The sequence below is a fragment of the Melospiza melodia genome, chromosome 9 (assembly GCF_035770615.1).
Source record: "Melospiza melodia melodia isolate bMelMel2 chromosome 9, bMelMel2.pri, whole genome shotgun sequence".
Classification (NCBI taxonomy): domain Eukaryota; kingdom Metazoa; phylum Chordata; class Aves; order Passeriformes; family Passerellidae; genus Melospiza; species Melospiza melodia.
The window spans coordinates 17,674,582-17,701,594 of record NC_086202.1 but is presented as its reverse complement, the minus strand read 5'-3'; the positions used below and the strand labels follow the sequence as shown (position 1 = coordinate 17,701,594).

At 45.2% G+C, this 27,013-nt stretch overlaps 1 protein-coding gene across 1 annotated transcript; it reads right to left on the bottom strand.

Moving 5' to 3' along the window:
• Window positions 1-7,158: 7,158 nt before the first annotated feature.
• Window positions 7,159-25,928, bottom strand: DRGX (dorsal root ganglia homeobox). The gene is made up of 6 exons (XM_063163589.1): window positions 25,895-25,928; window positions 23,317-23,414; window positions 22,969-23,070; window positions 20,293-20,465; window positions 19,876-19,988; window positions 7,159-9,987 (listed from the first exon to the last, which is right to left on the bottom strand). The coding sequence occupies exons 1-6, from the start codon at window positions 25,926-25,928 to the stop codon at window positions 9,722-9,724; spliced, it is 786 nt and encodes a 261-aa protein (XP_063019659.1). The 3' UTR covers window positions 7,159-9,721.
• Between the last annotated feature and the right edge of the window lie 1,085 nt (window positions 25,929-27,013).

Sequence of the window (27,013 nt, the reverse complement as noted above, 5' to 3'; positions counted from 1 at the left end):
ATGGTCACGCACAGATTGTCCCCTCTTGCTAAAGGTGGTGCAGTTGGTGAGTCTGGGGCCAGATGGAAAGCTGGATGGAAATGCCCTTTTGCTTACTGTGTCCCCTTCCTGAACCCCCTGCATTATCAGCCCAGACACAAACACTCCTCCTGGCAACAGGATCAGCCCCAGAACTGGCCCTAGCACTGATCCTGCTGCCATAAACTCCTTTCCTTAGCAACCAGATGAGCCCTAACATAAACCAAGCAGGATCAAATACCACTTGGAGTACTGGACCAAAAACCTACTGACTCAGCCAAGTCACCTTAGCAGGAATTTCCCAATAAAACACCTTCTTTGCTGAAAAAGACACTGCTTTGACAGCACTGAAATTGCTGGGAAAAAGCCGACATATTTGGACTGTTCGTTTTTTTTCCATCTGCTGTCTTCTTGGATGGGAAATTTGCTCAAAAATTACTGAGAAGTCCTTTTTTACTTACATGGATGTCCAAGTAAACAGTCCTGGATTTTTTTTCTTTTGGACTGAAAGTACTTTTTCAAGAAGCCATTAATTTAAAATCATGTATTATGAATTTGAAGGTAAAGAAAAAGGGTTTCAAATATCACAAAATGGTTTTTTGTTTATTTCTGAGTTTGTGGAGCTGAATATCGATTTGACCTTTTTTCCCCAGTGTTTGGGGATTTTGGTTGGTAGTGGTGGTTTAGAGGGGTTTCTTGTGCATTTTGGAAGGAAGAAGGGATGTTCCCATCACGCAAATGGCTGTGTGAAGGGAGCAGTCTCTGATGCTGTCGCGATGAGGCACAGCGGAGCTCCCTCTGGTGCCGGACCGTCCCTGGCTCTGGATGCGGCTGCCGGGTGAGCAGCTCCAGGCCGGCAGCCTTCTATTAACACTGCAGGGGGCTGCTCTCACTGCTGCGTGCTAACCGCGCTTTCCAGGGTACAGAAACCTGCTTGGAGATTTATGTCCTTCTGGGCATCCCAGGCATGTTTAATGGTGTGCAATATCTGCATCCCTGGGGTATGCTGGGAGCTTGTCTGATCAGGCTCAGCAGGACACCAGCCACGTGGTTTACACTTGCCAATTTTTATGCTTCTCGTCTGAAAATCCCAAACAACAGCCTGGTCTTTGGAAAGCTTCCAGTGGTTGGGAGATGGCACTAAAGTAAGGGCAATGAACTTGAAAGGCTCCTACAGCAGGTAAGTACCCCTCATCCTGTAAATAGAGCTGAGCTGGGGGTAAAACAAAGGTTTTATATGTGTGACTGCATCTGTACTCTGGGCATTTGCTGGAGCAGCATTGTCAGCCATGGTCACATACAATCAGGCTGAGCAGGAGCAAGCCTGTGATGCTCAGAGACCACAGATAAAACCCCACGATCCCAATTTGTGTGTTCTTTATAATGGCTAATCCTATATCCAGCCTGAATCAGACTAAACCCTCACTCATTCCTAATTCCCCCAAATTAATGCTCACATTGCTGTGTACATGCTGTTAGCTAACAGAGCACACAGCAGACATCATCCTCCAGAACATGCTGGGCTGTTTAGAAGACTTTTTGCTTCTTGCTGCTTATTGCCAACTCTGCCAGCACAAGTATTTCCCAATCTGCCTGTAGCAAGCCCAAAATGTTCCCTCCTGCTGATAGAAATGTGAGGAGCTGAGCTCAGGAAGAGAGAGGGTTCCTGAGAGAAGGCAGGGGGAAAGGATGAAGTGAAAGCAATGTGCTTAAACCATGTAATCATTTACAAAAGTAGCATCTGGGCAATGCAATTCTCCCTTGTGGCAGGTGCTAGGAGCCTTGTTAAATTGTGGGCCAGATATATCCACCTTTACATGCAGCAGCTATTTTTGTTGGGCACATATAAGTCCCAGAGACAGAGTATGGAATCAAGGTTAAATTGCCTTCACATGCAGTGGCAGCAGGAAAAGGTGTTTCCAGTACCCTGGCTCCTATTTTTCTGGCTCAGTAATGTAATTCTAAAATCTAACTAATAACAAAGACTCTCTTTTATTCCCTCCTCTCCTGCTTTCAAGTGTCCGGCAAACTGTGTATTGAACAACAGAAGAGTACCAGTGTCACTAAGTGTTAATATGGATGTGATTCACCAAGCTGGTGAAAAAGCATAGCTCTTAGCTCAGTGGATTATTTTCTTAAAAGTTTGATGTCATCTGAACTGGCTAGGAATTTGAAGAGTTTCACTTTCCTGTAGACAAGAGGCTTCTCAACCTCAACAGCTCTGTAGACGCTTGATATTTGTACAGAGCAGCAGACCTATGACATTATAACCGAAAAAACATTAATCCAACCAACCAACTACTTCAAAAGAGAATTTCAGCCAAGACCTAGTGACCCCTTTGTGTGGGACAAACAGTACCACTTGCATCTTCAGCTGTACTGCTATTCATCTCTGTGATGGTGTGATGCAGACAACCCAGTGTGGCATTGAGAAGCAGGTGACACTGAGGTGTCCCAGATGTCTTGTGAGCTGTCAGTGAAGGGACAAGTCACCTCTCAGGCTGTGGAGACTCATTCAATTACTAGAAGAGGAGACCTCTTAACAAGAAATATCTCCCTTCAGAATGTCTGCACAGAGTAATATAGGGCTCAGGTTGGCTTTTCAGCAAAGGGTCCCCTGGTAAAAATCTACTGAGCAAGAAATTCTCCCCCTTCCTTTCCTTCCAGCTTGGAGCCAGGTTGTGAGCTCCACCCAGAGCCTCATAGTGGAGGTAGGGATGAAACCTTGTGCAGTGAGTCCTGGGCTTCACTGACAGAGAAAGGGCTCTGTGGGGTGCATGAAGCTGACTCACCTAAACGCTGCTCCTGAGCCAGGTGGAGGGGAACGCCACCAACAGAGAGAGGAAGCTGTGGCTTGAATGTGCATGCACACACACACACACACACACAGGATGTCTGGCTGCTTGTTGGCGGTGTTATTTATCTGAATAAGCAGCAGCATCAATCTGGATTGCTCCCAGGTTCAGACCCACTGGAGAAGTATTCAAGTATTTGGCTTTCTGAGAGCGATTTTCAAACTTTCTTTCTGACCCTTGTCAGATGGTGATTGTCAAATCCTCCCTGGAGAACCTCTGGCTCAGTCCTAGCTGGGTTTAGCTCTAAAGTAATGGTTCAGAGGAGAAATAGGATCAGCTCTTTTCTCCTGTATATATTCCTTCCCTGCCAGCAGCCAATTTCTTGTGCACTGCTACAGAAATATTTCTAATAAAAAGTAACAGCTCCCAGGGATGCTCGTATCCCTTGCTCTGCCAAGGCTGGTGATCACACCAGCATCTTGGTTCTCAAGCATCTGCCAAAACCTGATGGCTTCAGCCAGCACGATGGAGCGAGGGTGAGCCAGCTGGGATATAACAGGCAGAGTTTAGGTTCCTGGGGAGTCTTCTTTGCAGAGATGGGCTCCTTCATTTAATGGGCTTTGGATCTTATTTAACACATTGCCTCATGTACAGTGCGGGTGTAAAGAAGCTGTGTGCACATAATAAAAATCTTGGCCTATTTGTGCCTAGGGGAGCCCTAATAAATTTGCCACTATAGCAAGTGTTAGTCTCTAGGGCCAATACTGAATGCTGGAGTTTAATAAAAAAGAATTCTGAAACCGAAGAACTGAAAGGTAAACCAGTTTGGCTGACAAAGCAAACACAGTTTAATTAAAAATGAAGTTTTCTCCTGGCCTTGACCAGTCCCAAGGAGCAGTGTCTCAGGCTGGCTGTGTCAGGCCTGCCTTCTGATGGTTGCTCTCAGGGTGCACTTTCCTAGCACACGATCAGAGATCTCCCAGACTGGGCTGAAGGCAGGCACTTCTCAGAGTGTGTTCAGGCCACTGTTAGGGCAAAAGATGGATAAGTAAGTCTTGAAGGATGACATATTCCAGACATTCACCTGTATACAGCATTAATGTCACAGTACTCTGGCTTGTGCTGGGACTGAGAAAGCAGGACAGTAACAGCAGCCCTGCCATTAGAGCAGCCCAGAGTGTAGTAGATAGGGTCAGGCGCTCGGAAAATCTCGCGATGTCACGGAAAGCAGCAGGATTCCTCTCCCCCTAACACCTAGTGATGAGAGATCACCCAAGAATGTAGTCCCCCCTAACATTAGTAACTTTCGACTCCTTACTAACCAATTACGGTAAGGTAAGACCCCCTGACGTAGAGAAAAAACCTTCCCGAGTATAAAACCCGACGAGACGGGACAATAAAGGCCTTTAGGCCGTCCACCATATTGGTGTCTGCATGCGTCTTTGGCCCGAGCGACCCTGGGCAGTGGGTGGCCGCGCCGTTTCCTCAAAACCAGGTCGCCTTGCCTCGCATCAGAAGGCAACACCAGAGGAGTGGATATTTTCCCTGTACAAATAGCTGTCACACTCTCAGATGCTCCAGGACACTGTGGAGTTATTTAGCTGCACTGTCTGAGAGCAGAAGCAGCTTCAGTAACTTCCAGGCCCATCAGAACAGAATTCTAGAAGCTGCCTTTTGTTGCTCTGCATGTGAAAACTCTTCTTGGTAAAATGACACAAGTGGTGATGGTTTTTGCCCTATCTGTTTCATATAATGGATGTTACATTGAAAAAAACACTGAATACAGAAGAAGCCACTGAAATTAAATACTAGAAGAATTATGCAAGCCAATATTTTAAATCCTGGTGAGATTTAACTATTACAAATTTACCACAAGAAATGTCTCACAACTCCAAAATATGATGCTCAGACTTCTGAAACAGCAGATCAGCACCTACTTGTGGCAAACAACTTAGGGCAGACAACAAAGCCACTGTGGTTAGATTATTAATATATTGTCAACACATCACTTTCAACTAAGGCTAGATGTGCTACAGGCCAATGAAATTCACATTTTCACAAGCCAGAACTGTTAAACGCTTCTTTGATAGCTATCAGGAAAGGATCTTATTTTGTGGTAATATGGCCACCCAAAGTCAATATTTTACTACATTGCAAAGGAAGTTTTTAAGCGGAAAGAATAAAGCATTGTTTATTGTACTCTATTACACTTTTATTTATGGCATTGTGGTGGTGCCACCCCCCGCCCTCGAGCCACACTGTGATCTCAGAGCGGGGTGTCAAACTCTTCAGTGCAGAGCTCTGAGTTATGTCCTGGAGGCTCAGGGATCAGTGCAGAGCATCTCACTTCCCCTGCTCCACACGCTGCTCCCACCGCACCGCACGGCAGGATCCGTACGAGCACAGCTCTTCTAGAGGGAGAATGTGCCACAGCAGCACACCACAAGCATTTCATCTCCATCCCCTCCTCCCCTGTGGTCCACCCTGCAGCAAATGACTTCCTCCCACACTGTGCTGGCTGCTTTCTGCTGCGGGGAAGCAGAGAGCTTGAGTGCACAGCAGAAGTGCAGACTCCCAGAGACACAGCCATGCCAGCAGGCTTTTATCCCTGGCCATGGCCTGGGATGGGGGACTCCTCTGGGAAGGGGAGAGGTCATCCCAAATTCACCAAGGGCAATAGTCTGTGGGGAACAGAGAGGAGGGCACTGACTGCAAGAGAGAAGAGTTTAATGGTAAACCAAGATCTGCATGCACATGGCCTTCAGCATTGCTGTAAATAATACTCCTAATAAAGAGCCAATTAGACCAACAATCTCATTACTATCCAGCATGCAGTGTAGGAAGGACTAGCCTAAAGCATAACTGAGCAAAAGTGAAAACACAGCTCCGCATTTCCTGTTATAATGTACACAGGCATAAGGAAACTTAATCAGATGTGTAAGAGGTAACAAGCATGGAGAGCTGAGAGAATGGCAGGCAGCCTTATAAAGAAGCCCCACGTTGTGGCACTTTGCAGCAACCCCCATGAACAACACCCAGCCCAACGTGTTGGGGTCACCCCACACTTGTCCTGAGCACAGGATGGCCCTGCCAAAGCTTCCCCGGTGCCTGCTCCTCCTGGAGCAGCAGGAACTGCAGCATGGGGGTGGCACAGGTGGAGAGTCAGCACCAGGGCTGGATGCAGGGCTTTCCACAGAGCCATGAATGAGGATGCAGGGAAGGTAGGGAATGAGGGGGAGCCTGGGCATTGTGGGTGTCTGTGATTTCTTGAGAAAGGAGCACAGAACTGGAGACCCTTCACCAAACCCAAACAAGAAGCATTGTCACGGTGACCGCCCATGCTAGGCATGGCTCATGCTAGTACAGAAATTCAGAGAAAATTATTTCATAGAATCCAGTGACAATGCAGTGAGCAAAACATTTTTATCTTACATCCATCCCTTAAACCTTGGGCTTCCAATTTTCCTTCACATAACCAAAAAAATACCATGCAGGCTAGTTTTGGAATAGCTCTCATGTAAATCATCCCCTTGGGCTTGGGCCTCTCAAGCTGGGGTTCAGCCTGAGTGACTTTTTATAGCTGAGTTATAAACTTTTAAATGCCAGACTTAATCAGAGCCACTGAAATGGCCATTAGAGTGGTTTAAGTGGCATAGCCCTGATATATGACAGCACAGAAAGTAGGCAGGTGGCTCATCTGCAGTGGGCAGTCCATCTGGGAGGGAGCAGGTCTGGTGGCTGGAAACAAGCATGACTGAGACACAGATCTCTAGAGTTTTGCTCTTGCCCTTGTGCTATTGCTGAGTGACTTCAAGCAAGCTCTCTTGGGATGCACTGCCCTCAGCAGCCAGGTCTCAGATCAAAGGCTTAGGGGAAGAGGTGGCTCCCCATGCCCTGGTTGCTCCAATATGCTGCGAAGAACATGAATATTCATCTGCCTCCCCTTGGCAAACTGCAAGAATTGTGAGAGAATTGGCCTAGGGTTTTATATGGCATTGTGTACACTCAAAACACACAAATCAGACTCATTTTTGGCTGACTTAGAGCAATCACCCACAAAATCTGAGTAATTATAATCACAGACACATCAGACACTGAAGAGCTCAGGCTTAAGGGGGTCTAATGCTGTTTTGCTCCTTACCAGGAGGTTTTGTAAAGCTTTGAGCCCCCTAATTTTGTTAGTTCTGAGACACACAGCAGGTTCCAGCTGTGCATGGGAGAGCCTCCCTTGCTCTGCAACATTACTGTGGTCTGAGCAGAACTAGGCAGTCATCAATGTGAAAGGTGCTTGCATAGAGAAATTGATCCAAATGAAAACAGTACAGGAGCTTTTCAGGGTCTTCTTTCTAAATTTATTCAAGTATTAAACAAACAGAAACTACGGCATGCATCAGATACTTTCTTTTATTGTACAACCAAACTGTGGACTTCTTTGTATTTGCAGCATTTCCAGCAACATCAGGCAGACTTGTCGATGTTATCCAGTTTTGCACAGTCACTAGAGTGTCGCATCATGAATTATTAAATCAGTGCTTCGTGGTAATACATAATTTCTTATCAATTATTCATGCTAATGTGCGTGTAGTTTACTTAATTGTGTTATTGACGATCAAAAGTAATTTCCTGAAAATCCTCAAGGACAGAAAATTTAATCAGCGTAACTACTTTTCAGATGCAATGCTGTTAAGTATTCTTAATTTGCTCAACAATTCACTTATTTATGTACCTTTCTGGAGGAAATACGAGTTTAATCAAACAATTAGATTGAAGAGTTAGTGTACAGAAGGGCTGAAGTTCAACTGAATGCAAGGTAATTATGTTGAAACAAAGTTGGGCCTGCCTCTTTGGACTGGAATATTTCTTTTAGTCTTTTTATTAAGAAGGAGGAAAAAAAAATATGATTGGGAATATCACTAAGAAAATAGTGATCCTCTCTCCTCCAACCACACCCCACAATAAAGCACACAGTGATATCTGTTATTTTGGTGGAAGCATTGTTGCTGTTGTTAAGCTAAGCCATAACTTGCAGCCAGCTCCACGCACAGTTCAGCAGAGCAGCTCCTGTAGGTGAAGTACAAAGGCTACTGTATGTTTCCCTGCCTGCATTAGGACAGTTAAAAATCCCCAAAAGAAACACACTATGTGACAGAAGTACAATAAAATTACTCCATTTGATGCCTGTGGGCCCTGCCTGACTCTTTTTTGTTCTCTGATGGAAGGACAGACCCAGCAATGCCCTCTCTGCTGGCTCGTGCCCAGAAGACAAAAACTCCACTCTGAGGGTGCCTGGTACCCTTGGCACATCCACAGTGATGGTGCTGGGTGCTGCCAAGTGACCCCACAAACCCCAGGGCTCCCACCCTTGGAGTGGGTGCTGACATCAAGCCATGCCTCTTGGAAAGGAAGGTGGGCACCATGCAGTATAAAAGGGTCCTGTGAGCCCCAGAGAACTCCCAGTTTCTGTGAAATTCATGGGCTGAAATCACTTACATGGAGGAGACAAAATTCTGCTGCCAACCTTACTCAGGAATGCCTTTCCAAGCACATCCCCAAACCTGGATGCTGTGAACAGCAAAACAAACCCTGTGCTCCACACATTTCAGGAGGCCCATAGCACAATGTGCAGGATCAGAGGTGACAGGAATCCTTCCACTAGCCTCCATGTTACTTGATCAAAAACTCAGAAAAGTGGTTTCAGCCTGTTCTCCAGGGACACCTGTGGACAAGCCTAAGGAATCTGCAAATGGCACCTGGAAAACTCAAGCCCATGTCCCTAAGCTTAAACCCTCACATACAGTTCCCATGGAAAAAAAAGTGAGATTAAAATGACTGCTCTTCAGATCTAGGTCTGCTTTGCTTTGGGGAGGTTTGGGTGAGAGATAAGACTAAATTTAATAAGGCATCAATTTCTCCTTTGCACTGTTCCCAATCTATAATAATTAGTATCTTTTCATGTCTAGATTCATTACAACAAGCTTTCAGTAAATGGAATAGTGTAAATTTGGAAGGCATAAAGGAATATCCTTCCAAGCTTTATTTCCTCCTTATTAAACATAAAACATGGAAAAAAATATTTGCAGTCTTGCAATGAGGGATTATTTTTGTCTTCCAGTCCCTTTTTCCAAGACAGTGATGTCAAAATACCCCCAGCTTTGTGAAGATCTAGATCACTCTCCATTAAATACCAGCATTACTGTTTGAAGCTGTGAATGCCACTCTGAAGTCATGTGCTTTTCATGTCTAATGCAGCAAATGGCAAGAGTAATTCACTAATGTTCACACAGAGGCTAGTGCAAGGATTTTAGTCACAAGTAAACTCATCTCAGCAATTTTCTAGTAATCTATGCATGAGAAGTTTCACTTTCAGGGAAAAGAAAAAAGAAGAATTTTGAAAAAAGAAGATTTTTGTTCTATTTTCTGCTTCTCTTATACCTGGATTGCCTGGGATAGGTTTGGTTGAAGTCAAGTGCCTTCAGAAAGTAGCAGGCCAAATTGGGATATATCTGGATATTCCTTCCCTTCTGTTGTGAGCGGTGGAGTAACTGGTGCCTGGGTACATCTCTTGCCCCCAGAACTCATATCTGGAAGTGATGTGCTGCTTCCAACCATCCATTTCAGACAGGATGGGAAGTTGAGATGTGCAGGAGCAAGCCAGGATCATTTCAGTGTCCCTGGGATGTATGGGGCAAGGGGGGAATAAAAACAGTTTCACCAAAGTTTCCAAACACAGATAGTGCTGATAAATCAGGGAAATGAACCTACAGCGACACAAGAAAAGCAGGGGTGCATGAAAGGCAGCCAAAGAGGCCGCTCAGCTGTGCGGGTCCCTGGTGGCCCGTGGTGTCCCACTGGGCACGGCCACACTGCAGTCCAGGCCTCGGCAGGGCACAGGCGGCAGAACCCCGCTCTCATACGCTCTTCTCGCCCTCCACGTGCTCCTTGGCTGCAGGGGGCTGCTTGTCCTGGCCGCCCTCGGGGCCGGGCTTGGCGGGGGGCGTGGGGCTGCTGCTGGCGGCAGGCAGCAGGTTGGCAGACTGCAGCACGGCCTCCGAGTGCTCGCGCGCCTTCATGCGCAGCGCCGCCACGCTGGCCGTGCGGTTGCTCTGGCAGCCGTAGGTGGGCAGGAAGGACAGGCCCATGGGGTCAGGGACACAGCACGAGCACAGCGGGCTCCCTGGGGAGGAAGGAGAGAAGCACAGTCACTGCTGGGAAGGTCATGGAAAACAGCTTTTCCCTCCATGGTCAGTCTGAAGAGGACAGAGATGGGGTTGGCCTTTAGTGGGTACGTTGACCTTTAGTGGGTACATTGACCTTTAGTGGGCACACAGGTGTCCTCTGGATCACTACGGCTAGAAAACCCATATCCTGTTCTGCTGATCCTTCGGTGAGAAGGATCTTACACCGTGAGTCATCCAGGGTGACAAACAGAGTGCAAGAGGGAAGTAGAGACAGAAGTGAGTGAAGTTCAGATCACACATGAGACTTTCTCATAAGCAAGGCTCAGCTCAGTCCCTCCTCTCATATCAGCTGCTGTTCTGTGGCTGCCATCAGCTCCATGCTGGAGATGTCCCCTGCCCTCCACCTGCACACTGAGCCTGACCAATGTAGGCAGCAGCATTTGGTGAGTGAGCATAGGGGTTCTGTCACTTATCTTTGCCTGAAAGATTACAGGAGAGAGAAAGGTGAAAATATTCCACTCATTATGATGACCTTCTCCTATCTCACTGTAAACTGAGATGCTTTCCCTTGGCCAAGCCCTGCCAACTACTGGCACCATGTCTACCTGCAAGAGTCCATTCTACCTTTACCCATTCAGTGTCTGTGCTGCTTCAGGGTGACCCCTCAAAGAGAACGGCCTCAGAAGTGAGCCAAAGCTACCTAAAGCTGCTGCTGTGGTACAGCTTTAGAGTCCCATCAGGAGAGATGGGCCAAAGCATCTGTACCCTGTCATTTGAGACATGTGGCTGTTCCAAGCAGGCAAGAAAACACTGGAGCACAGATGAAGTGATTACTCTCTCTTGAAGCCAAAACCTTCCTTTCAACCCACTGACAGAGGCAGTCCTCACTCCACCAGCTGCCTTCCTGAGGCTCTTTCTCTGGTTTCTCTTTGATAATGCTGTAGCTTGGGCCAGTTCCCAAACAAGCACACCTGGAAGTGTAAGTTGATCACTGGGCAGGACATGCAATCCATCTGAAACCCATGCTGGTACTCAGCTTAGAGGCATCTATTGAATGATGGAGAATGTGACAGGGGAGTAGGATGGGAGGCAGGGTGGGATGCCTGAGCTACCTCTTGAATTTACTCTCTGGTTAAAAACCAAACACCACTAGTCACCATGTTTCCAAGGGTCTTAGAGGCCACACCAGCTCCACATCTCATTTACACCCCTGACAGAAGCCTGTCTTTTGCTGATATGTTCCCTTTCAACAAGAAACAGCCCAGCCAACTACTGGCACCCACATATCCTGACACGATGCAGTATCTTCCCCTGATCTTTCCAAGCCAAGGACTTGCTTTAATTTCTGCAGTTAATATTTGAGTTAAATGGCTCATGACTAAGTGATGGAACTAATAACCTCCAGAGTTTTACACTTCTGTTCTTGGTAGCAATGGGTCAGCACCCATCTGCTAGGAATGAAGGCAGACAGTTGTTTGTTTTTAAGATGTTGGCAAGACTTCTCCATAGCAATTGTCAGAGATTTGTGGTTACCAGCAGCATTCAGGAAAAAGTATTCCTTGCATTTCAAAAAACGGCATCTACAAAGGACAGCTTATTAATATGAATGGAAAGAACACTTTTATCTTGTAATACTTCTCTGGTAAAGCATATGATCAGCAGACCAACATTTCCATGGATCCAGTCATTTAAGCACAAGCAAGTTTCAGCACTTGGCTAAAATTCTCGGCTTCTTTTGCTTTTAGCTCTAGGAAGCTCAGTCTTGTATTCTGTGGCTGCTTCGAGCAGGTCAGAAGGAGGGTTTATAATAAAATCTACTCAGTAACACAACTTACAGCTTTTGCCACCACCAGCCACACTCATAAAGTAATTTTTTTGCCCTGTTGAATCACAACCACTGTTTCTACAAGAGGGAGGAGGGGCCCTTCAGAGTCCCTGCAGTCTGCAGCAGGTTTTTTGCACCAAGACCCACTATTCTGCTCAGAGGTAAGGGAGCTGGGAGGCCTGCAGGAGCATCAACTGCCTCTGCACTGCTGCTTTCTAACACAAACTGAATGAGGCTTTCAAACACAGCTGTTCAGCTCCCAGGCTGAGGGGAGGGCTGGCCTGCAGTGCCTAATGCAGGACTGGGCACAAGCATTGCTTAGTGGGAGGTGGGGAGAAGTGAAAAGCAGTCTTCCTCTTTTTGAAAAAGCAGGAATCAGCTCCATTCCCTAAGAATATTTTTCATTCCATTGTTAGAGGAATAAAATATTTATCAGCATTCAGCACCAGCCTAAGATCTTTGCTTAATAATTTGCCCTGATATTACCTAGTGGCTCTGCAACCTGAGGGTGCAGTTACCTGTGGTGGAAAGAAAGCTATCTCTAGCAATAATTCACCCATAAACCATTCCTTTCATTTCCACTGAGGTTAAAATACTTGCAAACAACTCACACATGAAAAAAAAGTAAAGTAAAAAGCATCATTTGCTCCAGGGTCCAGCTAGAATAGAGGAGAAAAGGATTTAGCCCTGTTCCTTTTTAATGTATGTTGTAAAGAAGGTTGACTCTACCTTATAATCATCTGAATTTGCAGATAATAAGTCCAGTGAAATGTAGTGGACTTTGCCAGCACAAAGCCAAGGCAAACAATGGGACACTCAGGAGTCCAAGGTCTCCACCTTCCCATCAGTCAGCCCACAATCTCCAGAAAAGTGACAGTGACCAAGACACAGGCACCCAGATATAGCAGGCAGCAGTAGTTTGTAATACCTTATTGCAATAGCCCTGAGCTCACAGTGGGAAAGGAAGGAACTGTTCCTACTTATTTCAAATCTTCAGAGGACTTCAGTGAGGGTTCAGCCATCAGCCCTAGATCTGGATGCAGCCCCCACCAACACCTATGACAATCTGAGATAAGTTTATCAGGATTTGTATCAAGTTGCTGCAATATGGACAGGGTACTGTTTGCTTTCTTTCAGGAACTTACTGCCTTCTGTACACAAAATTAAAATACACAATTAGATTTCCATTAACTTACAGCAAATTCTGCTGGATTGATCTGAACCTCCTTCTATTCCTATATGAGATCATACTTTAAATGCCCAGCCTGAACATAAATACTTAATGTAATAAATACAGTCTGAAATATTTGATCCACTTGGCAGTTTAATTGATCTACTACAGAGACTGACAGGAAAAATTAAATTAGTTTTGTCTTGTCTCTGCCAACATCACATTTAAATTGTAACAATATTTGATCTACACTTTTCGTTGTGGACTCTTTTGTGCAGCTCCATGGTTCAGTTTAAGGTGGGAAGAGAGGGATAGGAGCGGGGCACATGCTGATACATAAACATCAATATAAATTTTTAAATATGCATTTTGTGTTTCAAGTCAAGGGCTTAAAGAATTTAATAGGTACTCTTTCCAAAAGGCAAACTCCACATTCCTTTCCTCTTTCATTATTTGTGCATATCAGCACTTGATATGGACACCTGAATTACAGCCTGACGTGGAGAGAAGGAGAGAAAAAATCCCATTTGAAATCCTCATATATCAATGCATGATGTTTAATTTTCAGAGAAAATATTATGTTTGATTTAATTATTGTTATCTTCTCATGGTAGTCACATTGGTTTTCTTCAGCTCTAATCCCTATCATAAGGATTGGAAGGTCAATACAATCTCTAGTTTGTAGTGTTGATTACCAGTGGGAGCTGAGTCAATGGGAGCTGCCTCTTGCACTTCACAGATGGCACCAATATTCTGTCAATTAAAGCCTAAGTCAAAAGTAGGAAACATAAAAGTGGCTTTATCCAAATGTTCTTGAGCTCTGAATCAGGAAGTTCAGAACAAGAAAAGCATGAACTCAATCCTGCAATGGAGAAGCATCAGATGGTCCCAGTTTAATTTGGGGTAGCCTCAAGGCTGCTGGAATTATACTGGATGATTTTTCCTTCTGTTGAGAAGCTGGTTAAGTGTGGTAGGTATCCTGGCTGCCCAGAGGCTGGAAGAGCACTTCAGAGGTGACAGGAGAATCCAAATGTTATAATTTCACATCTCCTTGGCGGTGAGCCCTCTATGCCCAGTGGAAACAACAAAGAGCTGAGGATCTGGCTCAGATATTCGATCATCGGGAACCATTCTGTCAAAATAACTCAACGCTGGAACGGGAGGATTTCATCCTCCTTTATTTGTGCCAATAGTACTCTCCAAAAAAAAAAAAAATCAGAAGCCAGGACTTGCCTGTTAGAGCAGGAAGGCTGGCAGCAAAGCCCACAGAAAAGCTGGGAGAACAGAACCTGTCCTTTGAATACTGTCAGCTTGGCAACCTCATCAACCAACCTGCCCAGCCAAGGTCCACTAACTTAATCAAGATTTGTCCTGGAGGAACAAGACAGCACCTATTTCCTACCCATGTTCTTAGGGCTCCAAGTACCTGTGTGTTTCCTAGTGAAAAAGACCAAAAATCTCTACCTCTGAGGTAGAGCAGTGATAGAGCTGGGGACCTGTGATATGGGAATCAAAAGAACCTTCTCAATGTGTGTGAATCTGTAGCAAACTAAAGAAATGTTTTAGATTCTCTGAAGTCAGAGTGGCAGATAAACTAAGAAAAATGCCAAAACAAACCCACTTAATATATTGGCTGTGTTACATCAGAAAAGTCAATAAATCCATAATCAAGAATGACACTGAAAATAAAAGACTCCAAGAGTTTTATTCTCATTCCCCAGTCTTATGGTAAACAGGGGAGCTTCAGTTCAGCAAACACCAGTTCAAGGGTGAGTTAGGTCCTTGAAAACTTCTTTCACAGCCTTGGCAATGGGAATTGCCCAACGGAACTGAGCAAATTCCCTCCATCTTTCCATAATAGCAATTGAAATGTAATGGACGGGCAGTTCTAGTTATGTTTTAGGGTTTTTATCCTGGATACTGCAATTAAGCCTCCCTAATATGAACAGCAACCACAGTAGCAGCAAACCATAAAAGAGCCTAATCAACAGTGGCCTGCAATACCCATTTGGATGTGCATAATACAATCGAGCTCCTCTCTCAGTGGTGTGGGGGTGCCGTGAAAACCAACTGAGCTATAACTTGCACGGAGAAGAGCTGTGGGTGAATTATGAAAGTAATTCCCTGGCAAGTGTAATTATTTCTCTCCTCATGCACTTCACTCATCATGGGTCTGAGGAAATTTCAGCGGAACGTAACAGACACACTCTTGGCCTCAGCCACCAGAATGGTAGAACACATCCGCCGAAAAACGGAGATTCTTGTTTACACCCATTAATAACAACTTCTGCATTAATGAATTGCATTCATGCTGTCATCCATTAAGAAGGTACTTTGAGGTCTCTCTCTGCACAGAACACTAGCTTCTCCAGATGACTCTATACTTATACAGCACATAAATAAAACAAGTATTTTCCCTTCATCTTTGAGGTCTGCAATTAAATCTACTAAATGGACTGCAGATGCCTGGCTTACAGTAAGTGTTTCATCTTAGAAGATCATGGAACTATTGAAGTCACCACAATGAAGTAGCATAGTTGTCAAATCAGGGCAATTTTAGAGAGTAATGAACATCAGAAATTTCATCTCTGTGAGTCAACCTTTTCCTCATTACGGTCAGTGGTGAAGTACTAAACCCCTGAAGTAGGAAACACTGTATACCCCAGAAATTATGACGTTGTGCTAATTCTTCAAATGAGGAATTATATTTCCTGACAGAATAGTACATGGGGAGAGGATACAGTTGTTAACAGATGTTTGCTATTGAGTACAGCCTCCACTGTGCTAAACTTCAGAGAGACAGGAGACAGGAAAAGGTCTGTTGTATTATTGAACAGAGAATATTTGACAGAAACAGAGAAAAACTGTCCAGTGATAATATATTCTTCTCTGGAAAAAGTCTATATTCTGAATAACAGTTTTCTTTGCATAGTATAGCCATCCCATTTATTAACAGAACATCCTGTGGTTAATATTTTCACTTTGATGGAAAAAAAAAATCTTGGTTTCAGACACAGCAGAATTCATGAGGCATAGTGCTTAGGGAAAATAGCTTTCTTCTCATTCATCAGAGCAGACCTGGTCTTGTGCTCCAACAATATCCCCTTATCCTAGAAATGGCACATGGGTGGTCCAGAGCCACATGAGGCAAGCCTAACGAGCACTTCACAGTCTTTCCAAAAGCAAAGTCGCAGTCTTAGTCCCTGCCCCAGACTAGGCTGTTTTAAGATTTCCTATCTCTTGTAGACCAGCTTCACCCTCAGCTATTACATCCTTAAATTACAAATTAGATCCCAGACTCTTGTGGCCTAAGCACTTTACGTAGCTTTGAAGACCTGGGTCTGGAGCCAAGCAATGCCAGAGAAAGAGAACGAGAGGTATTGGGTTTTTTTTACTAAAGATGAAGAACTCTCAAATGACAGAATGAAAATGGTCCCTAAGAGCCTAAAATAATTATTAATTACTTACATCATCATCATCACTTGTTATTTGCTGTATTGATTTTGTCTCCTTCCAAAGCATCAGTCAAATATTATTCACCAACACCAGCAAAGTGTTGTCTCACTAGTCCAACAAAACGCATCTTGTCTCCTCAAAAGAGTAAGAAAACAACCTACACTTCATAGGAGAACTTGATGTGCTGAGAGTGCTCATTTTTTTGCAGGCTGCTCTTATGCCTGTACTGAAGAATGTGATTCCCTTAACTGGCCAGAATTGTTCTCCCAGTGGTGGGAATATATATCTGTTTGCAAGATCCACATAGAGGAGCTGCATTTTGTTTGATACTTGCATAGAAGAAAGCAAGGCCATGCATCTTTTGTAGTTTAATAATGCTTTGATTCTGGAGCAAATATTTTGCTTTCAAAAGCACAGAGAATTCCTGGTAATTTCAAAGCATGTCTGGCACAAAACAAATACTGTGAAGACCTCTCAATCATTTCACTCTCCAATAAAACTTGCAAAATTTTGGAAAACCTTTCTACTTGCTGGGTTTTCCCTTATGCAAAAAATCAAAAAAACAAGCAGCTCATAGCTTTATGCCCTATGCTGAGTTTTATGGGATTTGTGTGACATAAAGTCCTATGCCTCCAGACTGACTGTGGCAGGGTTCTGGCATCATTCTGCAGCAAAATGCAACTAGATTTTCAAGGGAGAGGCTTAGGTCCCTTAATTAAGATGTATAAGGACATATGCTATTGCCCACATGCACACAGCTCCTGTCTCAAACGGAAATCAAAAGAGAGTTGAACAAACTGAACTGAGAATATGACAAAGACAGTCACATCAAGGTTTTGTGGACACTGTGTCTCCCCCTGTCCTTTCCTTCCTTCTCACAACATTTATCTTTTCCTCCAGACTGACTCATGAGTTTGGTTGTGCTCTCAAATGCACTGGTTTAGATGAAACATCATTTACCTGCAGTTTCCATACCAAAGGAAAGCAGACTGTGCATTAGGCCTGTGATACCTTTGGTCCACTCAGAAGATCCAGAGATTGCCCTGGTCTCCAGTTAACAGGACCAAGACTCAGTGACTGCTGTGCACAGCTCTACCCCAGCCCAAGGGAATTCCTCTTGAAGAAATGGGGAAAGAGGAACTTGTGGAGATGGGCCATGGAAGGAGGACACAATACTCAATATATCAATGCCACAAGAGAGATGTTACAATTATTCTCTGCTTGTATATATCAGATTTGGTCCCTCATATAACAATAAGTTCTTCCCCCTTAACCCCAAAGCCAGAATTTGACATTACTAAGACCTAGCAGCAGCAGAAGAAGAGCTCCCCTCAAAGCAGCAGCTCAGACCACCAGTCCCATGCCAGGATAACAATACCCTGACAGGCACACACAGATCCTGGTAGGGGCATACACAGACGTGCAAATCTGTATCTGCATTTCATAAAATCAAAGTATGCTACTTTATCCCTTGCACGTACCTGGAGATTTCTAGTGCCAGGCAAGAAATATAAAACAGACATTTCAGGAATGAACTGCATGTCTGACAACATCCCCCAAGACAATATGCAGGCATCTGATACCTGACCATTCCTATACAAATTATATAAATAAAAAAATCTCTATTTACATTTGGGACAGTTTTTTCAGGGACATTTCCTCTTAGTCTGGGCAACTGACTATTTAATACCTACAAAAGATTCAGGAATAGAACTTTTCTGCCCCTAGGCTGTAAATCTTCAATCAAGCAAAAAAGAGCAAATTATTAGTTTCTCAATTTATTGGCTAAGCTGTAAAATCAAAGAGGAGAGTAACAGGAAGTCTTCCAAATAAATAAAACTAAAAATAAACAAACAAAAAAACCAACAACAAAATCCAACCTCAAAAAAAAAAAAATAACAAAAAAACACCTAAAAATACCAACCCCTCACAACAATTTTTAATATTTTTATGTCATTTTGTTTGGTTTTGTTTATTTGGGCAATTTTTTCTTAAAATTTAACTACATTTAAACATGAAACCAGTGAGAACATATATTGATGCATTTAATTTGAAAATGTTTGAATGTAAACTTTAAGGAAAAAAAACTCCTTTACTGTCATCAAAATTATTCACTGAACACAACTCTATTTCCACACTTTTCAACCTGTCTGGGATTACAGTTATGAATGAATAATATTTTTGCCTGAAAAACTTCATCTTATTTACTCCAGAGAGGCTTCCCAATGGAAAAAGTGAAAATTTGCAACCCCAAGACTTCACAGGGCAGAGATCAAGAGGACTCAGGCACTCTAAGCAGCTGCTGCCCACCTACAGGTGACAATAAGCCTTTAGGTTTAAGGGCTTTTTTAGGACCCTGTGTGTCCTTTCTTGTTTCAAAGTTCCAGGTTCCACACCTACCAAAGGAGCAGTAACTGTGTGATGTGTCTGGCTTCAGCTTCTTTTGAAAGACAGGAGGGAAGGGGGTGCAGGGGGCAGGACACTGGACTTAACACACAACTCAGGAGTGTCAGACATTTGCTCCAGGAATACACCTTGGCAGTGCTGATTTAACTGGAAGTACAAGGAGCATGAGGTATTCCAGAGGATACAGTGAGATGTATTAGAGGACATTTTTCTTTATAGTCTTTAACTGAGAAACTTTCCTCACAAGTTCTTGCAGCACATTGGGACACAGAGTAAATGTATGTGCCTCTTTGTGCTTGGCACTCCTATGAGGCTTTGCATCCTATAAATCTATAAATTGAATTCATCCTGCTTACACTCTTAGTCTTATAAATTGTTAGACCAAGAACAGCTAATGGATGAGTAGGTGATTTATTTTTAAAAGTTGCATACTGCTGCTGGATACTGAAAGTATATAGACACAGGATGTACCCTTCCTGAAGCTGGGGTCCCAGGTAATGGGGAATTACTTTGTATCCTCCCCTGTCCCCAGGAACATGCTTTATTCAAGTTCTCAAAGGGGATCTACTGTCCAAGAAGAGAAAGGTCTGGATTGTGAAGAAATGCACTGCAAAGGAAACTGCATGCAAAGAGCGGATGAGGCATCAGTAATGGTGCCAGGTACTACATAATGCAAAAGGATGTATATAACTAATTTATTAGAATAAATTTAAGTCTTAAAAAAATGCATATGCAACAAAAACTCTAAAGGAGCAAACCCCACCTGTCTTACTCCTTCAGAGAAAACCTGACCTCATGAAAAGTAGCTATCAGAGTAAAATGAAGGAGTTTTGCCACAAATTATCCTACTACAGGAGACTCACTTTGGTATGTGCAGCACTGGTCAGTGCAAATACTGCCAATCTAAAGAGAAAGAGGGGTCTGCCATTTCCCAAAGGTTTCCTCACAGAGGGCAGTGGGACCATGCCACTTAGCTTGAAAGGGATGCTCTTTGAGCTTGCTCCCAAGTAAAATAAAGTAATTTACCTTTTAGAGAGGCGACGTGGGATAAAGCTTGTGCATAGGTGGCTGTGTTGAGAAGAGTCCCCGGCAGGCAGGAAGGGAAGAAAGGTCCTGTAGGACCCACTGCTCGGCTCAGGCTGATGGAGAGAAGAAGATAAATTCCTTACAAAACCAGAAACAGCTATTCCATTTGTGCATGCACTCAAACATATTGGTGTCTCAGCACACAACTAGATGTGACCCAGGCTGGACAACACCAGTCTCCCACAGCCACCAGCTCCTCAGCTTCTCCACAGGGAACAGTGGATTGCACAAGAAACACCTCATTTTCTAAAGAATATGCCTCTAGGTCAAGGCATAGCAGCAAATCTGTCTGCACATACACACATATGAGGCATTCTTGCCGCATAGAGAGGTAGGCAGATGATATATTACTCTTACCTCTGTTGGATCTCCAGACCCTCTTTTTTATTCCTGGTTTGGTCTGTTGGAGAAGGGGAATTTAAATTCCTCGCAGGAGGTGCCACCTCAGCCATGGTTTCCTTAGAGCCCTCTTGGTCAGAAGCACCCCTCTCGGTTTTTCTCCATTTAGCCCTTCGATTTTGGAACCACACCTGGAGCAGGAGAGGAATCCTATGTGAAAACCATGTTTAGCTAAATGTGAAGCAAGGAGATTATAAAATGTTACTCCAGTGAAATCTGTCATTTACTAGCTTGGCTAAATCTTCCTCTTATTTTGTATCCCCATTGCTATTCTAGTTGAGTCTTAGGATGACATTTGTATTTGAGGTATTTCTGCATCTGGAAAGCAAGCCAGAAATGTCTAAAGACATTCAAAAGGTGTGCCAGAACAAAAATTTAGGGCAAAATATGTATCTAAGCACTCTGATAAAAACATATATAAGTCTTTAAATCAGCAGCTGCTAGAATCAGAGAGGTCAGAAGTGAAAAGATATGGATCTGGCAGTCTTATCCAGCCCATTTTCTGGAGAGGGCTGATACTGGCTGTTCTTCCTCTCATGGCCAGTCTGCTTTCAGAGGACTCAAAAGCAGATAGGTACTAATTTTGGAACATCATCCTGCAGTTTAATAATGTTTTCGTGCAACTGCCCCCACTTCAGGCCACGCTATGAATTCAGAATAGAAGGCCAATTTCCAAACCCTTTTTCCCCCATATGCAAAACAAATATTCATATTCTTGATTTTTTTTCTGACTATTATTCTAAAATTTTTTTTCCTATTAACCTAGGAGCTGATATGCTGAAAGTATGATGTTTGAGGTGGCAAATGCCAAGTCTCTCTGGAGGTCAGGAAATCCACATTTTAATACATGAATTCAAGTATGGGCGAGATTGTTGTTATTATTATTCTTCTCCTTCTCCAATTCCATTTTAGTTAGCTGCCTTTTAATTGCATGTATCAGCAAACATTGAATAATGATTTTATCTATATTCTAAATTTAGAGCAGTTAAATGCAAAGCAAAATGCAGACACTTTCTTGTGTCTTAATTGAATGAAGGTCACAGCTATAACAATATTTAATTGAGCTATTTTTCATTATCATATTTTAATGACTTTGCACTGACAGTTCGCCTGCTTCTGAGGAAAGAGCATGATGAAGTCGTTTATTTCCCTATTTAGTTATTGTTTGACAACATCATCTTCGATTAAGACTCTGCTTTATAGCACATTAATCATATTTGAATGAGCAAGGGGTATAATGTAAACATATCTCCCATCCTCTGTGTTTCCCCATGTCCCTGCATGAAAGCAGGCTAAACAAATGCTTGCATCTATTGTCTGTTTGCATAATAGCCAACAACAAGGCTAAACACCAGTCCTCAGCAATCTAATTGTCACCACCCCTATCTCACCCTTGCACCTTTCAGGAAGAAGTTATGATCTTCCACTTCTGAATGCTCAATAATTGTCCCATTTATCTCAATTTGCAGTTCAGTCTTTAGGCACCAATAGCCAAAATGGCATTTTTTATTATTTTTTTAAGCCAGTACCTACAATGCAGTGGTAAAAGGAGATTTTCATTTCCAAATAATAATCAGTTTAATTTGCCCGCATATGACCAATGATTCATGTTCAGATTTAATAATCAGGATCACATAATCTGATTATAGGAGAAATAATTTGTTTACAATCCCCAATTTACTGTGGTGAATTCCATTATCTCTCTTCAGCCATTGGGTTTTAAGAGATACTAACATGACCCTAGGGAACAAAAGGCAAGCTATTATATTTCCTACAATTAGATCTTTGCATAGTCTTAACCCCAAGCACCTAAATTAAAAAAAAAAATAGAAGAACACCGTGCAGAAAAGCCCCATAAATAAAAATGAATGCATAATCGTGTTCAAAAAATGGTTTGCAACTCTGTTGTGGATGCCTAAAGAGTTACGGGGATCCATCCCTGACGACTGCAGGACTGCTTGCTTTAGCAGAGAACCTGCATATACATATGGACTGGACATGGAAAAACAAACATGGAAAAAAGAAAAGAAAAACTAAGGAAAAAGGTAAGGAGAAGGAAGAAAGGAAGGGCTGGAAAAGTGTGGCTGTGGACAGAGTAATCATGGCCAATGGTATTTATTGGATCATATTAAAGGTGTGGGAATTGCTCTGCAGGCTCTTTATCTGCCTAAATTAAGTGTTTAGAAAGAAGGCAAAAGGGAGAAAAGTTGAAGAGGTGGAGAAGCTTTCTTCCTGGCAGCCGGGCTCCCTGCAGTTGACTAACCCCACTGCTTGACAGTGGTCATAGTTGCTTTGGAGAATCACGTCTCAGCTCTTTTCTCTGCACCACGCCTCCCCTCCAAAAGCAAGGAAATGGATGTGCATTGATGTAATTTAGTACCTTGGAGACGCGGACAAATTAGTGTAGAACATTATCACTAGTTAATTATGAATGACCGATTAATCAACCTAATCTAATATTCCACATTATGTTGATGTTATTAAAGTGCATCATGAAAATGACAGATCGTCTTCATTTGCGTTCTTTGGCCAAATGTGCACTCTGCAGTCATGATGTCAAATAAAAAAAAAATTAAAATGAAAAAAGTTTGCCAGTTTGAATATCCGAGTTAAGTAATTCCCCAGGATGTTTACCTGCACCCTGGCCTCCGTGAGGTTGATTTTCAGAGCCAGCTCTTCCCGAGTGAACACATCGGGGTAGTGGGTTTGAGCAAAAACGGCTTCCAGGGCCTCGAGCTGATGGAGGGAAGGAGAGCAGAGATCTGTGAGAGATCCGTGAGGATCCGGCCGCCCCACGGGGGTGTCCGCCAGGCACGGATGAGGCAGCGGGGCAGGCAGGATGGGCCGGCATGGCCCAGGGCATGCGGGAGGGAGGCTGGGAGCGGGCAGGGAGCAGGCACGGGGGAGGCAGGGAGCCGGTGCGATGCAGGCGAGCAGGGGCAGTGGGTGCCGAGGCCGGGGGCAGAGGGCAGCGGCTGCTACCTGCTGCAAGGTGAACGTGGTGCGGTTGCGGCGCTGCTTCCTGCGCAGGAACCCGTCGTCGAAGTCTCCGGCGGAGTGACCTCCGAAGGGGGCAGCGCCTGCGGGCCGAGAGCCGCCTTAGGGCCGCAGTGCCCCGGGCACACCGGGCCGGGCACGGAGCCGCTCGGGCGGGCAGCGCTGCCCCAGCTCCAGCGCCGGGGGGTTCTGCTGCCCAGAGCGCACCCCGGCCCGGGAATGAACATTTTTTGGGGCCATTTGTATTTTAAAAGAATAAAGAGACCAGGCTTTGGCATAGGCGTGCGGACAGCAGCTGGCAAAGGCCCTGCCCATCTGCCCGGCCGAGGGGGCAGCGGGGCCCTGGCTGGCTCCTCTGCACGCACCGCGGGGGTGGCCGGACCGGCCCCGGCTGCTGCCCCGGCTGCCGGAGGAGAGCGCGGGCACGGCGCTCGGTGCAGCCCAGCACCGGCCTCTCGGCCACGGCTGAACCGCCGGGAGTGGTTAGTGGGGCTGGGGAGGCAGCCCCGAGCGGCGTTCGGGGGCCCGACTGGGGCACCGGGGATTTGTCCCCAGACCGGGGGTCGAGGGAGGGCAGATGGGCCACCGGGATGTGAATCACATCCCATGGAGCGGACCCCGGCCTTGCGGCTCCCCCCAGTCACACATCATCCGTGCGTGCCCGTGTTGAAATGTGTCACTCCCTTTCTGTTCGCTAAAAAACACAAACATATCAAAACAGACCAAAAAACCACTCAAAACTTAAAGCAAAGCAAAAAATAAAACCAAAGAAATCAACCCCAAACCAAAAAAAGAAAACAAAAAGAACTCCAAACCAAAACCCACAAAGGAGCAAACAAAACCAAACCAAAATAAACCCTCACAGAACAGAAAAACACCAGAACGCCCAGAAGTGTTGCTGAGCGTCCCTGTGACCCCACTCGCAGAGCTTCCCCTGGAGTGCTCTGGGGTACGGGGGCTGGAGGTCACCGCTCATCTCGCAGCATCTTTTGGAAGATAAACCCGGCCCCGAGCCCTGTCCTCGCACAGCCCTCACACCGTGTGGGCCTGGCTGAGGCTCATCAGAGAACAAAATACTGTCCCGGTGACCCCCAGAAAGCGGTGTCTTCCCTGCGGCACCGGGCCGAGCGCTGCCCGAGCGCTGGCCGGACAGAGCTTTTCTGTTCCCCCTTCTTTGGGTCGGTGGCGGAATTTGGACAGAGTTACATATTTTTTATTTTTTACTTGAGCGAGGGGCCGGCCCCGGACAGCGCCGGGAGAGGCTCCAGCCTGCGGGGCCGCCAAACACAGGCACCGGCCCCACGCTGCCACCGGAGAAACAAACGTACAGCAAACAAACAAGCAAACAAAACCAAGAACACGTTTCCAAAGCTGTCTGCCAAAAACAAGCAAACAAAGCCGCCCCAGAGTTCGGTGGCACTGGCGGAGGGACCCTCGCACTGTCCTGCCCAGTCCGGCTCCCCTGTCCCGCCCGGAGAAAACTTTGGCGAGTGAATATTCCAGCCGGGATGCACAGCCCGGCTGGGGTCCGCTGCCCCTGGGAAGCCGTGCTTGAAGAGGGGCTGACCCTCCCCGAAGCGGGATGGAACCGCTGGACCACATCCTCCTGCCAGCGCCGCCGCAGGGAAAGCCCCTTCCCGCCGGCGATGCCCGTGCCGGGAGCGGGGTGTCCTGGCCGGGGTTTTACGGGGCCGGGTCGCTTTCCCCGCCGTGCAGCCGTAGGGAGCCGGTAGCGCTCGGGCACTGGGGACAGCCCTGCCGGGGGCTGGGGCTGCGCGGCCGCGGCCCCGGGGATGCTCCGGCACTGCGAGCAGCGGCCGGAGGGAGCGGGGCAGAGGGGCCCGGGCATCTGCGGGGGTGACACGGGGAAATCCTGAAGGCTGCCAATTTTTAGAAAGGGAATCAACTGCAGCAACAATAATAATAATAAAAAATTAAAAGTCTCTAATCAATAATACAAAGAAAAATCATCCTCCCAAATATTTATTTTTCCCCGTTTTTTTTTTCCTTCTGTTGTATCTCATTTCCCCCCATCCTCCCACAGAATGTTTGCAAAATAGCATTAAAGATTTATGCGGTCCCTTTGGCTGGAGGGAGGAGGCGTGACCACGTCCTGAAAGTGTCCCGATTACAGCCATGACACCAACATCTGTGCTGGGTGGGGAGAAAAGCATCTCTCTCTTAGCCTGAGGCTCAACTGCGGGATCGCTATCCACAGAGGGGAGGCAGGTGGCAAAATGACGGGCGTGGGGGTGTAAAACCAAGCCCTTTCCAGCAGGAATCAAATTAAAAAAAAAAAAAAAATGCAATCCTTCTTTCCTTCCTGTGACAAGAGGGGAAAGCTAGGAGGGGGGAGGGGGACAGGGTTGCATTTTCTTAAGGAAAAGGATGATATTTAGTTGTCTCTCTATAAATTTACATCTTATCCCAGCACGCATTTGTACGCGACAGTCGTGGCGCAAGTTCGGTCGCAGTTTCCCCTTTGGTCCCCAGCGCACCCCCGCCCACAGACACCTCGAAGTTCAGCTCCTGTACTTACACATCTCTGTGCGACAACACTCACCCTCTAGCTGCGGGGGGCAGTGGAAGTAGAACATGGCCCTGCGGCTGAGTGGGCGCCCGCTGCTCGCAGCTGCGAGCCCGACGGCGGCCGGCACCGGGGCCAGCCCGCAGCCACGGACCCGCACCAGCTCCCGCGTCCCGCACCGCCGAGGTGCTCCTGCAGCTCTGAACACACAGAGGGAGAGAACAGAATAGGTGGAGAGCCAGAAGAAAACACCTGAAGAGACCCATTGATAACCCTAAAGCCCATCCCAGAGGAAGAAGAAAAAGTAGCATCTGACCCTGTGCAAAGAATTAAAAAAGACAGAGGCAGAAAACTCCGTGCTAGGCGTACAGTAATCAGAATCAGCAAAACTTTGTTGGTTTGGTTTTTTTTTTTTTTTTTCCTGCCCAGAATAGCAGATTGTGTCTATCTTGTTTTTCTATATATCTATCCATCCATCTCTATATCTATCCATCCATCCATCCACCTCTATATCTATCTATCTATCTATCTATCTATCTATCTATCTATCTATCTATCTATCTATCTATCTATCTATCTATCTATCTCAAATATTCCTTTATGGAGCAAATAGTTACATAAAGAAAAAAAATGTTTGCAGGTAAGATTGAACTGCTTAAAAGAAAATTTAAATTATTTTGCCAAAATAAAACAGCAATAAATCCTAAAAGCTGCCTTCTTTTTAAAGCATCCAGCACACTGGGAGCCAATGTCCTCAGCAAGGAAAAAAATCCCAAGCAACAATTCAAATTTATATGCAGTCATACTAAAAACAAACAAACAAACAAAAAATCCAGAAGGTACATGAATATAGTAATCCATACCTAAACCGAACAGAAGTAAAAATCACCGGTAAGGTTTGGGGGTGTTTTGCTTTAGAATAAGGCGCTGGGAGTTGTTGGCTGCAGAGACAGAAGGGCTCTGTGGAGTTCTGGAAGTGGCCAGATGTCTTTATATCTGTCTACAGCATGCTCTGCCTCTCAGCACTTGCCTTTATAATCTCACGCATAATTGGCCTTAATCTGATTATTTCCAGCGCTGTCTACAGTGAGTAACTTGGATAGGTCTATTGGGCCCTACAAATGGCCCACGTGGTGTGCAGAGCAGGGGGGGTGG

Bases quoted from the DNA above. Each gene is read 5' to 3' on its own strand.
- DRGX (XM_063163589.1), bottom strand. From the start codon at position 25,928: ATGTTCTACTTCCACTGCCCCCCGCAGCTAGAGG. The intron at 23,071-23,316 runs GTAGCAGCCGCT...TCCCTCCATCAG, and splicing joins CCACGTTCACCTTGCAGCAG to CTCGAGGCCCTGGAAGCCGT. The intron at 9,988-19,875 runs GTAAATTACTTT...CTTCCTCCCCAG, and splicing joins CCACGTCGCCTCTCTAAAAG to GGAGCCCGCTGTGCTCGTGC.